Source organism: Achroia grisella, unplaced genomic scaffold, assembly GCF_030625045.1.
Source record: "Achroia grisella isolate CSIRO2021 unplaced genomic scaffold, CSIRO_AGI_Agris_v1 utg874, whole genome shotgun sequence".
NCBI lineage: Eukaryota > Metazoa > Arthropoda > Insecta > Lepidoptera > Pyralidae > Achroia > Achroia grisella.
The window spans coordinates 781,489-798,048 of NW_026713051.1; the positions used below are offsets into that span (position 1 = coordinate 781,489).

The window sequence follows — 16,560 nt, forward strand, 5'->3', positions numbered from 1 at the left end:
GTATGGGACACAGTCACCTAGATACATCAAAATAATAATTGCATTTAATAATGTCTAGTAAGACAAATTCAATATTGTCTACTAGGCACTGCTGTATCTAAACTGTGTCACCCCACCTTACATTTTCCTATTTTTATTTAGTATATAAGATCATTATTTCTATGTACATATTGTCAGTTTATCATCATCTGTAATATACATCGTCTCGACCAATAACATCATATTATTCACCCGCAACAATGAGCATGAGGTCAGGTCAGTAAACCCATCGTGATAAATACACCGGGAATTTATCACGATGGTTTCCAGGGGGAACCGCGTGGAGGTCAAGCTGACATGGTACATTGTTAGCAATGGGATCATCAGTCCACATTACCCTTCCGCCCGGAACATTATATTGAAGTTGGTGTTTATTTTTTCACATTGTAATTACCACATTATCATCTTGACGACCTCTGTGGTCTAGCGGTTTAATACACCGCTTTACTTCCGATAATCGCGGGTTCGATTCCTCGCACGGTGCAAACCTTTGTATTCACGAGTATGATTGATTGTATTAGTTTGTTTGTTTTCTGTATATAATAATTTACGACAAAAAATATGTATGTATCTGAACTGAACTGGTCTGTTGTTCGGTCGACCATTAAGAAATATCGTTAATGAAAGAAGCAAGCTTGTTTTAAATGTAAAATATAATTGGTAAACTTTCTATATAATTGTCCGTCTTTATTCTTGTCGTCTCTATCTTGTCAATTGTCTCGTCTGTCCTAGTCACGTCTTATAACCGGCCAGCAAGAAGGCCGCAACAGTATCAGTTATTTAGTACCCATAACACAAGCTTTAGCTAGATCAACTTGGGTCTAGATGGCGCTGTGTGAATTGTCCTGAGATTATTATTATTATCATCGCCAGTCTCAATGTTTCATTATCCTTTTAGCTCTAGTACATCTTGGTCAAAACAATAGAAAAATATAGGTTTCAACGGTTGAAAATTTAAATTACACAGTTATCTATACATATAAATATAATTGGAGTGTTTGTTTGTAATATTGAAATAACCGTTTTCTACTACATGCATATGAATAGAAATACGGTACAAACATCAAAATAACATTTTTTATAATACAATTTTTGTCTGTTTGTTCCGGCTAATCTCTGAAATGGCTGCTCCGATTTTGACGAGACTTTTATTGGCAGGTAGCTAAAGTAATAAGAAGTAAGTTAGGCTACTTTTATTTTAGAAAAATAAAGTTAAATTCCACGCGGACGAAGTCGCGGGAACAGGTTGTTTCCCATATGCGCCATAATCGCGATATTTCGTTATCGTTTCCTTCCAGGTCCGGATAATAGGAAAATGTATGTTTCGACTATTAAAAAATTTAATTCAATACAATATAGTAAATCCTCAAATAAAAACACAAAACTATTGCCCGTTTTTGCTTTAGTATATTTATTGCTTCTATTGCTCGTGGAATTTATGTTATCATATATTTATGGAACGCAATTTGAGTGGTTCATGTGTAAACTATTAGTATACTTCATGATATAATCCATCAATTATAAAGCTATTCTCAGTAAATAACTGTCAAGTGACAACGTATATTGTTTATAGCCTGCCTGTAAAGCCGATACTTGAGCGCGCTTACACACAGTCCATCAAGTATAAATGCAATTCAATGCTTTTGAAACTAGATTATTAATATATTCTCACCGTTGCTTCACAATTCATATACTCAAATATTCTATATGTACACAAAAATCATCACTTACTTCCAAAAACCAGCAATATTCATAATGTTAATACTAAATTTAAACTAGATTTTTACTAGATTTAAAGACAAACTTGCTGTCCCCAAGTATCGCTTAGAAAAGTCAATAGGTCTTTTATGGGAATAGAGTTGTAAAATCGTAGGGTGGATGGACCAAAGCAGGTCATACTTCTCGTAAAGACAATTATAAAATGTAGTCTTTCTATTTTTTGCTAGAAGTACATGGCGTTAATGATTCATTCATTTGTATAGCCGTCATACTCGTGAACGGGTACTGCTTGTGGGGACTGGTCTGTTCAAGTTGCGAACACTGATTACATTTTTTGTTTTTTTTTGCAATAGCATATGCTGGTGGTCACTCTATTCTCCCAAATTTGAATTTGAATGAATCTGTATTTTTTAGGCAGCGTATTGTAAATTTGTATACATTTAAAAAAAAATACGAGCTGAGTTTCTTATCCGTTCTTCTCATCTCGAAATAATTCCGAACGACGGTAGATTTGACATATCATAAGAATCTGTAATAGACCTACATGAATAAAGATATTTTGAATTTGAATTTGAATTGTACAAATATTTATATTTTAAGTACTTATCAAATAGCGTTTACTTTGAGATTTCGAATCGGAATGTTCAAATTCAAACGATATTGATCGCAACTTCTGACGCCTTTGTCACACTTAAGTTAACAGTTTAATCAAAATTGTTTGGTCTACGAGTCGCTTAGTGAATCGTTAAATATAGTTCAAGCGGACAAAATAAAAAGTTCGTACCAATGAAATCGAAGTTCGTAAAAGATATTGTCCGAAACTTTATATTTATTATTTCTTAGTAGAACCGAAATATTTGCAGTAAGACTTGAGTCTATTGTATAGATAGATAATTTAACATTTTTTTACGTGATGTTAAAAAAATGTTAAAAAAAGTTAACGGTAAACGGTTACCGTAGTCTTTGAACGTCTGGAACACCAGAAGAGACAGACACACATTGCCGACTTATAAGAATATAATAAAAAATCATTTACTCAAATAAACTTAATTTAAGCATTTTTGAATAATCAACGATTTTTTTTTTAAATCTATCGCTTATTCGGAAAGCTGTCTCATCACAAGAAGAATAAGCAAGAAACTTGTGTGTTGCTCTTTTAAATAATCCTTGTAAGTTCACATTTACAAGTCGAAACGTGTGAATATAAACTACCAACCAGCACCAATTTATTTAGGCTCAAATATAAAAACACAATAAGATTAAATCAGTCGTAGTGATAAGAGCAGACCAGTCCCTACAAGCAGCACTCGTTCACGAGTATGACGGATGAGCCAACCATCACCGCTCGACCATATTTTAGGGAGCCCTATGACTCGGCCCACCACGCCGCCACATGTCTGGACATTTTAGTGAGCATGACTACTCATTTCACTCGACCCCGGCATAGCTACTTAAATTTGTTATAGTAGTTACAGTATTCGCACTTTACATAAGGATGCATGCGGCAATCAATACAAAAGCCACTACGATATCATATATCAAGAAAGCAGTATAAAAAAGAAATTATAACGTTGTCCGCTAAAAAACTTCTTCTTGCTAGATATTGCTATCATCTACAAATTCATCTATCCTATAATAGGTTTTTTTACATAACATAAGAAACTTTAATACCCTTCTTGAAAAACCCCATGCTGTAGTCTCTTACCTGCTTAAGTGTTTGCGTGTTAGGTATAAATAAATGTTTTTTTTTTCAGTACCCTACGACCAAATTGACACGGACTCGGCCCTGGTGCAGATGTTCTCGTACGTCCGCGCACCGACCTGCAAGTACATAGTTGCCATTGGCGCTCTGGCGGGCCTCACAGTATCCATGTTCGGTTCCATGTTCCCCATGCCCCGTGTAGTCTACGCAATGGCGTCAGATGGCCTAATTTTCAAGTGAGTATCAGTGTATTAGATAGATAGATACACGTAGATAAATAAATTAGTTTACAAATTAAAAGTGCAGGAATATAGATTAAAAAGTTGAGGTGGCTTTATGTGTATTTTCAAGTGAGTATAAGTGTATTAGATAGATAGATACACGTAGATAAATAAATAAGTTTACAAATTAAAAGTGCAGGAATATAAATTAAAAAATTTAGGTGGCTTTATGTGTATTTTCAAGTGAGTATAAGTGTATTAGATAGATAAATACTCGTAGATAAATAAATTAGTTTACAAATTAAAAGTACAGGAATATAAATTAAAAAATTTAGGTGGCTTTAAGTGTATTTTCAAGTGAGTATAAGTGTATTAGATAGATAGATACTCGTAGATAAATAAATTAGTTTACAAATTAAAAGTGCAGGAATATAAATTAAAAAATGGATGTGGCTTTAAGTGTATTTTCAAGTGAGTATAAGTGTATTAGATAGATAGATACTCGTAGATAAATAAATTAGTTTACAAATTGAAAGTGCAGGAATACATATAAATTAAAAAATGGATGTGGCTTTATGTGTATTTTCAAGTGAGTATAAGTGTATTAGATAGATAGATAATCGTAGATAAATAAATTAGTTTACAAATTAAAAGTGCAGGAATATAGATTAAAAAGTTGAGGTGGCTTTATGTGTATTTTCAAGTGAGTATAAGTGTATTAGATAGATAGATACTCGTAGATAAATAAATTAGTTTACAAATTAAATGTGCAGGAATATAAATATTACAAATAAAAAAATGGAGGTGGCTTTATGTGTCGCAATGATGAAGAGGCAACCAAATCAGCATTAAACTACAGATAAATCTGCAGCGCTGATATTCTGTTGGCTCCTTTAATTAAGTACTATACTATTAATAATATTATAATCGCGAAAGATTGTAAGTATAATATATAGGTAGAATATACTTTATTTGATAGTTGCAGCAAGAGAGCAGTAGAGAAGAAATACAAATAATATAACAACGGACACATGTATCGTTACAATAAGGTTATGGATGTTTGTTACTCTTTCACGCAAAAACTACTGAACAGATTTTGATGAAACTTCAGATAGGCATCAGAATAATACATAGGCTATATTTTATATTAAAATTTATGTACTAATATTTAACGCGAGTACAGCTTTTTTTTTAATAATATAAAACATAATAATGAGAGTCGTATTATTTTACTAGAAGTCTTTGCTTAGAAGACAAATAGATTATGTAGTTGGTTTTAGTATAGAGTTAATTATAGATGATCAATCAATCAAAAATAGATGATCTCATGAACCAATTATGGAGGCGAAACACTATAATACACATAGACACACACAGTTTTTCCTAGCACAGTTAAAGTTCCATTAAAAAAAAAAGAAAAATTTTAATTACTTATTTTAACTACATTATGAAAAATGACGACCTCGGTGGTCTAGCGGTCTAGCACACCGGTTTACGTCCGATTCCTCGCACGGCACAAACATTTGTATTCATGAGTATGATTGTTTGTATCGGTCTGGGTATTTTCTATGTATGTATTTACGAAAAAAAAAAATCTATGTATTTGTATCAGTTGTCTAGTACCCATAACACAAGCTTTAGCTAGCTTAACTTGGGTCTAGATGGCGCTGTGTGAATTGTCCTGAGATTATAAAAAAAAAAGAAGTATTTTTAGACACTTATTTCCATTCCATTAAAAAAAATAAAAAAAACAATCAATTTAGTTTTACTTATTTTAACGATATTATGAAAACTAAAAAAGTATTTTTAGACACATACTTTCGTTCCATTTAAAACAAAAATAAAAAGAAATAAATTTAGTATTATATATTAACAATATTATGAAAAACAAAAAAAGGGTTGTTAGATACATAAAACTCGCCACGGAATAAAATAAACAGACACTAAAATAGTTTTAAAAGCATATATAGTAGAAAGTAATTCTCTACACAGGAATATTTTGATGATGAAACCCAATGATAGCATTCGTGAAACTCACAAGTTTACCGAAGGAGCGTAAAGTGCTAACTCAGGGGAAAGTACGAAACTCAACCGAAGTCTTGCGCTCGGGCATCAAACTCCGCACTGCTTGCCAATCGGTGATTATCTTACCACGCTGAGCAATGTACTAACTACTAGCTTCCTAACTGTAGTTGGGCACTAGTTAGTTGTTGGTTAGACTAGTTTGAAAATTATTACGTTGTGAATAATAAGGCATTTCGCTCGCTCATGAGAGTTAACTCTAACAATCTATCTATCTATACAAATAAAATTGGAGTGTCTGTTTGTAATATACGGTATATATGTATACCAAAATATTTGTTTTTACAATTTTTGTCTGTCTGTCTGTTTGTCTGTTAGTTGGGCACTAGTTAGTTGCTGGATAGACTAGTTTGAAAATTATTACGTTGTGAATAAGGCATTTCGCTCGCTCATGAGAGTTTACTCTAACAATCTATATATATATATATATATATATAAATAAAATTGGAGTGTCTGTTTGTAATATACGGTATATATGTATACCAAAATATTTTTTTTAACAATTTTGTCTGTCTGTCTGTTTGTCTGTTAGTTGGGCACTAGTTAGTTGCTGGTTAGACTAGTTTGAAAATTATTACGTTGTGAATAAATAAGGCATTTCGCTCGTTCATGAGAGTTAACTCTAACAATCTATCTATCTATATAAATAAATAAATAAATAAAATTGGAGTGTTTGTTTGTAATATTGAAATAACAGTTTTTTACTACATGCATATGAATATAAATCGGTACCAACACCAAAATTTTTTACAATTTTTATCTGTCAGTCTGTCTGTTCCGGCTAATCTCTAAAATAGCTGCACCGGTTTTGATAACACTTTTATTGGCAGATAGCCGATATAATAATGAGCTACTTTTATTTTAGAAGAATTCTCTAATTAACTTTTTTGTTAAATTCCACGCGGACTAACACGGACGCGGTCGCGTGTAGGATTATGAAAGAGTAGTTTATATAAGTATAATTATATATTCACGACTATTATATTATATAGAGTAGACAGACATATGGTCGACATCATGGTAAACAGTACATATAACGTATCCATATTTCCTTGAGAATATTTCTCGCAACCAAATAGCTCGACTAAAAATGCAACGAGATTCCAAATCCGTGTTTTTTATCGATGTGTACACACTGGGCAATCAAACTGAAATATTTATTGACATACAAAGTTTTAGTGTCAACTACATTTGAATACAGGATATGTAATTCGAATAGCAAACAAACTAACGGGCTACACTTTTTTTTCGGACTACTCCAATGCTATTGGCCGCAGCTGACTTTACAGCCTCACCGGACAACACAGAAACAGTTCATGCATAAAGTTAATTATAATAATCTCAGGACAATTCACACAGCGCCATCTAGACCCAAGTTAAGCTAGCTAAAGCTTGTGTTATGGGTACTAGATAACTGATACAAATACATAAATATTTTTTAGTAAATACATACATATTATGCATAGAAAATACCTAGACCGATACAAAGAATCATAGTCATGAATACAAAGTTTGTGCCGTGCGAGGAATCGAACCCGAAAGCATCGGACGTAAAGCGGTGTGCAAGACCGCTAGACCATTGAGGTCGTCAAACAACAGTACATTTAACATGTTTATTGGAATAAAATTATTTAAAAGAGCAACACGCAAGTTTCTTGCTCGTTCTTCTTGTGATGAGACAGCTTACCGAATGAGTGGTAAATTAAAAAAAATGTGATGACTATTCAAAAGTGCTTCAATGTAAGTTTATTTGAATAAATGATTTTCTATTCTATTCTATTCATATTTCCTTGAGAATATTTCTCAAATATATAGCTCGACTCAAAATGCAACGAGATTCCAAAGGCATTGGTGTTTCACAAAGTTGTGTATACAAACAATCATACTCAGGAATACAAATATTTGTGCCGTGCGAGGAATCGAACCCGCGACCATCGGACGTAAAGCTATGTGCTAGACCACCGAGGTCGTCTTTATATCCACATTACTTTCACATTTATAATTTTAGTAGATAGAAATGTCATGATCGAGACAACTCTACATAACATTCTTTAGGTTCAGCGACAAAATTACTTAAGATAAAAAACTATATGTTTATCTTCGTCGCATAAATCTGAGCTGACAGTATATCATCACTTTTTTTGATGACTCTATTGCTGTTGGCCGTAGCTGGCCTTTCAGCTTCTCGGGCCGATATGGAGCGAGTGCAGATGTCACTCCAAACCAAAGCAAGGACTTATAGAGCGGCTGAAGGCCGATGACAGATCGAATTTCCTCTGAGGGTACGGGTAGAGGTTCGCACCGTAGCTCAGACCGTCGTAATTTCGACCCCCGTTTGAATTGGACGGGGGATCGATCGGAGGGTAACGGCCTACCTTATGGTAATCAGTAATCGATATCTATTATATATAGCACAGACAATAAATTATCTTGTGACACCTGGAGTAATTATATTATTAACTATCTGTTCCCGCGACTACGTCCGCGTGGATTTTAACTTTATTTTTCTAAAATAAAAGTAGCCTAAGTTACTCCTTATTACATCAGCTACCTGCCAAAAAAAGTCCCGTCAGAATCGGTCCAACCATTTCAGAGATTAGCCGGAACAAACAGACAAAAATTGTAAAAAATGTTTTTTTTTGTGTTGGTATCGTATTTATATTCATATGCATGTAGTAAAAACTGTTATTTCAATATTACAAACAGACACTCCAATTTTATTTATATATATAGATAGATAGATTATTAGAGTTAACTCTCATGAGCGAGCGAAATGCCTTATTTATTCACAATGTAATAATATTCAAACTAGTCTAACCAGCCACTAGTATTCGGAAGTTTCAGAAATGATACGTCAAAGCAGCAGTACTTTTAATTTACTCCTTTTTCAAATTACACTCCACATAAATTGCGTCGCTGTACATTCACATCTGGTCGTCTCAGTCGCCTCGAACAAAGAGAGAGCAGCCCGCTCCCTCCTTGTTCCCGGCCTCTTTATCTCTATTCCTATTGGTGGCGGCATAATCGTGACGCCACCAACATCACGTGACTTACTATGGCTTTAATTGAATGAAATGTAAGTAACAAATTAGTCAACCGAGTGCTCTTTATATATTGAAGCTAACACTAGCTAGTGCCCAACTAATAGACAAACAGACAGACAGACAAAAATGATAAAAAAAATATTTTGGTATATATACCGTATAGTACAAACAGACACTGTAATTTTATTTATATATAATATGTATAGATATTACGTGGGTTGTATTGCATGGTATGTTCGTTATTAAACAGTCTCTATGTTAGCATCGCACAGCACACAGCATCTACATCTCGACAACACCGTTATATAACTCGTCTGTTGCTATTACTAAGGACTACGATGTAATGTCTCTTATCTCTTTGCTACCCTCGGTGGTCTAGTGGTTTAGCACACCGCTTTTCTTCTTACGGTCACGGGTTCGATTCCTCGCAAGGTAAATATTCATGTCTGTGATTATTTGCATCCGTCTGGACGTATCTATATCGCTGGAAGGCATTGGATGCGAGCAGCGCAGGACCGACCGTCGTGGATATCTTTGGGGGAGGCCTAAGTCCAGCAGTCCACTGCCAGTCCACCGTCTTCCGGGATGCGATAATGATGATATTTTTTTTAATAGATGATAATGGAATGGTGCACTCGCCTGCGCTTACGGTTTACGCTGGCGGGGCACCAGTGGAAGATAATAAGATGAACATGAGGTCAAGTCAGTCACCCATCGTGACAATTACACCAGGAAGTTATCACGATGGTTTCCAGGGGGAACCGCGTGGAGGTCAACCTGATATGGTACACTGCTAGTAATGGGGTCATGAGTCCACATTACTAACAATCCCCTTTTCCCCAGTTACATAATATTAGTCTACCCATAGAATACCCATAATACCAGTCACTCACTCACTCACTGTCTTACCTTGGGACTAGACGGCGTTGAGTAAATTCTTCATGGATATTCTTAGGTTCAAAACTATCAGGCTCTAAAACCTAAATACATATTATTTCTACCAGGCAACTGGCGATCATTTCGGAGACAACCGGCACACCAGCACTTGCAACAATCTGTGGCGGATTGGCCGCAGCCGTGGTTGCACTGCTGATCCAACTCGAAGTTCTGGTCGAAATGATGAGCATAGGTAAGTCAATTTTTATATTTATTAATTAGACATTTATGGGGCTTTTTATTTAGGGATTTAATAACAACTATTTGCTGTTCATACATCTATACTAATGAAGAATATAAGGGCCTAAATCATTTACCAGATTTTAATCTCTCTATATCATCAGTATAATTTATATGGAGATATAATAATCTAATTTAATTCTATAATTTACTTACTTACGGTACTTTTTTCTTTCACACTTTTTGTCCTGACAATTACTAATATAATAAAAAAATGTATCAAAATATTGATGACTTACGACACAGAGACGTGGTCGCTAACTATGGGCCTCATGAATAAGCTCAGAGTCACTCAGAGAGCAATGGAGAGGGCTATGCTTGGAGTTACTCTGCGTGATCGAATCGGAAATGAGGAGATCCGCAGAAGAACCAGAGTGACCGACATAGCCCGAAGAATTGCGACTCTGAAGTGGCAATGGGCAGGGCACATAGCTCGTAGGACAGATAGCCGTTGGGGCAGTAAAGTCCTCGAGTGGCGACCACGGACCAAGGTGGACCGACGATCTGGTCAAGATCGCTGGAAGGCATTGATGGGAGCAGCGCAGGACCGATCGTCATGGAGATCTTTGGGGGAGGCCTAAGTCCAGCAGTGGACGTCTTAGGGGCTGCGATGATGATGATGATCCAAATGTTTAGATGCAGCTGTTCTAAAATTATGCACTTCCATAGATCCGGCGTTTTCTTTCTTGCTGTCCCGGCAAACGTTTTTTTGCCATATAAATTAATAACGCCATTAAAAATAGGGGTTGGTGATAGAAAGGTGAAAATTTAGGGTCGTATGTATTTTTTACTGACACATAATAAAAAATTATAATTAAAAATTTTGACAAAAAAATATAATAATAATGTTAGGGGTGGACAACCCTTATCACTTAGGGGTATGAAAATAGATAGTAGTCGATTCTCAGACCTATTGAATGTGTATATAAAATTTCATAAAAATCGATCTAGTCGTTTCAGAGGAGTATGGTAACTAACATTGTGACACGAGAATTTTATATATAAGACAAGATATATCTTTAGAGATAAATTGATGTTAAATAAATATCAAATATAAAAAATTCTAATCAATCTATACTTACTTATTTTAACCTAAATTTCAAATATCTGTTCGTGCGAGGAATCGAACCTGCGACCATCGAAACCGCCATAGAGGACACCTGAATTTATATCTGTACCTACAGTCACATATACAGACATACATGAATATACTATAGTAGAATATGTTTATAATAAACTGCCAGAATCTGCACTAAATCTGACAGAGAGGCAATTCAAATCTTATATTAAACAATTTTTGTGTAAGAAAGCCTATTACAGGATAGACGAATTCATAGACGACAACATATCAAGTAAATAACTAGTTTATTAGCATACAACGTTATAATTTAATTTTCTCATTGCTTTCTTGATTTAATTGATTGATTTTAGAAATATGAAAGCGTAGCGGTTTTTGTATTGATTGCCGCATGCATTCTTATGTAAAATGTGAATACTATAACTATCAGATAGCAATTGTAAGTAGCTTTGACGTAGTCTAGTGTTTTGAGTAGTCATGCTCACTAAAATGTCCAGACTTGTGGCGGCGTGGTGGGCCGGGTCATTGGGCTCCCTAAAATATGGTCGAGCGCAGTGATGGCTGGCTCAGCCATCATACTCGTGAACGGGTGCTGCTTGTAGGGACTGGTCTGCTCTAATCACTATGACTGATTTCCTCTTATTAATTGTTTAACCAGTTGGTTATATATTCAATATTATTTCTATTTGAGTATTTAATAGAATTAGTGCTAATTGGTGGTTTGTATTCACACACTTAAACTTAAAAATGTAAAGTAATAATAAATTATTTAAAAGAGCAACACGCAAGTTTCTTGCTCGTTCTTCTTGTGATGAGACAGCTTTCCGAACGAGTGGTAGATTAAAAAATGTAATGACTATTCAAAAGTGCTTCAATGTAAGTTTATTTGAATAAATGATTTTCTATTCTATTCTATTCTATTCTATTCTATTAATGAGGACTAATAATTAAATTCAATTTAATCATAGATTTAATCAATTAATCTAAATCAAAGGACACAGTTCGTATTAAACGATACATCGTTGTATCGAAAACACGTCTAAAGTAAATATTTGTTGTTACAATATCGATTTACGTTGGCATTCATAATCAATCTTCGTTTGAAGTATTCAAGAAACAACGGAACATAATGCAGGATTAGAAGGAATATTGGTTAACGAAATCCTATTCCTCTAAATGTTTTCCTTAATAACTATTCAATAGGATATAAATCTTCTCTCCAGGGACAATATTTCGGATCACTTTTATGTTTCTTTTTATTCTTATAATAGCTACTCGCCCCGATTTCGCACGGGTGTACATGTTTATATATATAAACCTTCCTCTTGCATCACTATCTGTTAAAAAAACTGCTTCAAAATCCGTTGCGTAGTTTTAAAGATTTAAGCATACATAGGGACAGACAGCGACAGCGACTTTGTTTTTTATAGAAATAGAGAGATTTTAATAGATTTTGTTTATAGAAATTAAAAGGAATTCTAGTAACTACTTGAAACATGAATTCCAATGTTATTATTAACTGACTGTCTTCTTACGAATATTATAAACATGAAAGTTTGTGAGTATAGATGGATGTTTGTTACTCTTTCACTCAAAAACTACTAAATGGATTTTTATAAAAATTTACAGTAATATATAATATATACATATACTATAATTTAAAAAGACCTTATTTAAATTGGCGAAATATAGTGATAAATGTCAAATAAATAATATATATAGAGTAGAACTCTATATATATAATATAATAATGATAAGTAACAGAGAAGATTCGAATGTTTCATTTAATTGGTATCTAACAAGTATTTTGCAGTTATATTTATATCAATATGGTAAATACGAAAGCGTATCTGTTTGTCATCTTATCACGAATAAACAGCTAAATGGATCTTAATGAAAGATGTGTAGATAATAATAATAATAATAATAAATAAGACAGATTAGGCCTACATTTGTATTATGGTATATCCACCTAAGATATAACATTGTTATGTACTTGGCTTAGGCCCGTACCAAGATTACCGGCGAAAGTCGAGATAAAAAAAAAATTATTTATTTGCCTGCTACATGGTAATTTTGATCTTACAATATAATTTTAGTACACGACATGCAGCACCCCGTAGGGGTGCAAATATTGAAAATGATATCATAATTACAATATGTCATTAAATTTCATTAAAACATTATAATAGGTACCGCAATAAAGTAATAAATGTCACAGTATTCCACTAATGTGAATCGATATTATTAAAACTATAATTACATGAAGTCAAATATATAAATAGATTGTATCATAAGAATAAATATTGGCTACATTTTACCTGAAACAGAGTGGCCAAGTCTCTTGTATTTTATAAGTCACGAAGTTTCAGATTTTAGAATTACATTTATTGTATTATTCATTTATAAATTCGTTCTATTTTATGATATAGATATATAAAAAAATCGGACTCCATTCCTAGGTTTTTAGTTTTAAAATAAAATCGACAAGAGCAGGCGCCGAATGTTATATAAATATCAACATAATAAAAATAATACCCGTACATTTTTGTGAGTTTTCATAAATTAATAAACTAAAAAATTTTAATCTGAAATATATCGTGCATATTCAAAATCAACGAGAAATTCTTTCAGAGAAAAATATTCGAATAATCAAGGAATTTATATTTTTATTATATGTAGGTATCTGAATTTATTATTTTATTATTTTTCAATATTATTTCACAGAACAATACTCTCGATTTAATGTTAACTGGCTACTCGGCTTCGCACGGGTGTAAATGTACTATATATAATCTTCCTCTGGAATCACTTTATCTATTAAAAAAACCGCTTCAAAATCAGTTGCGTAGTTTTAAAGATTTAATAGAGACAGATAGCGACAGCGACTTTGTTTTATTCTATATAACAATGATAGCAATTATTAGCTGGCGACCACAACTACTAAAGTAATAAATTAATAAAGAAATATTCTTCCATTGTGCCTCGACTATACAGTATACAGGTATACAATATTGTAATTCTTCACAGAAACTTTTGTTCCGTAGCTTTTTAAAGCTTCAATTTCCAATAAGGTTTCCACAATGGCTCTGTATTTTCTATTCAATGCATATTTTATTTGCATAAAAATATATTTAAGCACGTCATTGATATGTTTAGTATATTTTCTTTAATGTCTACAAAAAGGATTGTATCCGAGGATTATATCCGGTGAATGAACTCGGTGAGTTGTGGGATTTTCACTCACTAAAAATATACGCACCGGATCGCTATGGAGTACCGCAATCATTAGCTAGCTTTTCATGACACGTACCTTCATGTGCTAACAGTAGCGCGCCCAATTTAACAGAGGGAAGCTTTCGCTCGTCCGATTATTCGTGTCTATTTTTTGCTTCCACTAGTTCCCGTGAATTCACTTTGCATTTATTCAAAAAATAGATAGTTAGTTTTTATTTCCTACTAGCTGTACCCGCGACTTCGTCCGTGTAGAATTAAACTTTTGTTTTTAAAATAAAATAAATTTTCTAAAATAATAGTAGCCTAAGTTACTCTTTATTATATCAGCTGCCTGAAAGATTAGCCAGAACAAACAGATAGAGAGACAAAAATTGTAAAAAATGTTATTTTGGTGTATGTACCGTATTTATTGACAGCCTCTGTGGTCTACTGGTTTAGCACACGACTTTACTATCCGATGGTCGCGGGTTCGATTCCTCGCACAGTACAAATATTTGTATTCATGAGTATGATTGTCGGTATCGGTCTGGGTGTCTATTAAAAAAAAATGCATCCATGTATTTATATCAGTTGTCTAGTACCCATAACACAAGCTCTGCTTAGCTTGGGACTAGATGGCGCTGTGTGAATTGTCCTGAGATATTATTATTATTCTCTTTTCCACAGCTTAAGCTGGTGATTAGTACCGAGGACGGGACCTGGCAAGTCTCTCGTTACTTTATTTCGCTTGATGGTTTATTCTGTGGCATTTAGGAAGTGACGGACTATTGCACATGTATCTAAGATAACAGCCTTTTATTATTATTTTTTTATTTATATATATATATTGACAACCACCGAGGTCGTCGAGGTCTAGCGGTCCAGCAGACCGCTTTACGTCCGATGGTCGCGGGTTCGATTCCTCGCACGGCACAAACATTTGTATTCATGAGTATGATTGTTTGTATCGGTCCGGGAATTTATATGTATAATATGTATGTATGTACGAAAAAAAAAATATCTATGTACTTGTATCAGTTATCTAGTACCCATAACACAAGCTTTAGATAGCTTAAATTGGGACTAGATGGCGCTGTGTGAATTGTCCTGAGATTATTATTATTATTATATTATATATCTTCCTTTGATGGAGTGTTAAACTTGTCATTGCGGGTGAATATCACCAAACAATGACAATTATAAAATAAATGATTACGATGACAAGAATTATTATTATTATATTCATATGCATGTAGTAAAAAACGGTTATTTCAATATTACAAACAGACACTCCAATTTTATTTATATATATATAGATAGATTTACGATTAATAAATAAATCTTACTGTATATTATAAACGCGAAAGTTTATGAGTATAGATGAATGTTGGTTACTGTTTTACACAAAAACTACTAAATTGATTTTAATGAAACTTATACATCAGAATAACACATAGGACCTAAGTTCATACATCCATTTATAATTTAAGAGCTGTGCTCTTGTCTCAGATGGGCCGTATGCTTGTTTGCCACCTAAGTGGTATAAAAAAAAATATATTATATTTTGAGGGCACCGCTAGGGGTTCGAACCTCGGTTCAGGTTGTCGTACTTTCGATGCCAGAATTCATACATTTATTTATAATTTAAGAGCTGTGCTCTTGTCGGTGGAGTTCCCGTCACCATCCACGATCTTCTATAAATATTTTTATCTGTTGTTACGACACGACTCCAACTTTTACCTTAACTTGTTTGATGAAGCTGTGTTTGGTCTTCTCCTTCTTCCTTCCTTCTTCTAAGACCTAAGTGTTATACAGAATATCTTTTTAAATTATAACATATATCATAGCCTATAATTTGAATTATAAAATTATCTTCTTATATATAAAATTCTTGTGTCACAATGTTAGTTACTACACTCCTCTGAAACTTCTTGCCGATATTTATGAAATTTTATATGCATATTCAGTAGGTTTGAGAATCGGCTACTATCTATTTTTCATACCCCTAAGTGATAAGGCAAAAAATAGGGGTTGATAATAGAATAGTGAAAATTTTGGATTATATGTAAAAAATAATGATAGGGGTGGACAACACCCCTATCATTTTTTTTTTTATGTTTTGGGCATATTTTTTTATTTATATTTATTTATAATGTGGCATTAAAAAATACATATAATCCTAAATTTTCACTATTCCAGCATCAACCCCTATTTTTTGCCATTAACTATTAATAATATAATATTCTGTAAATAGTTCGAAATTTAATGATAGTTGTCGAGTAA

General features: G+C 33.4%; 1 protein-coding gene across 1 annotated transcript in view; it reads left to right on the forward strand.

Moving 5' to 3' along the window:
• Window positions 1–16,560, forward strand: part of LOC131853045 (cationic amino acid transporter 3) — a 245,833-nt gene that overhangs the window by 171,789 nt on the left and 57,484 nt on the right. The window contains exons 9-10 of the mRNA XM_059203838.1: window positions 3,513–3,696; window positions 9,812–9,936. Coding sequence (XP_059059821.1) covers window positions 3,513–3,696; window positions 9,812–9,936 — 309 coding nt within the window. The remainder of the gene's footprint in view (window positions 1–3,512; window positions 3,697–9,811; window positions 9,937–16,560) is intronic.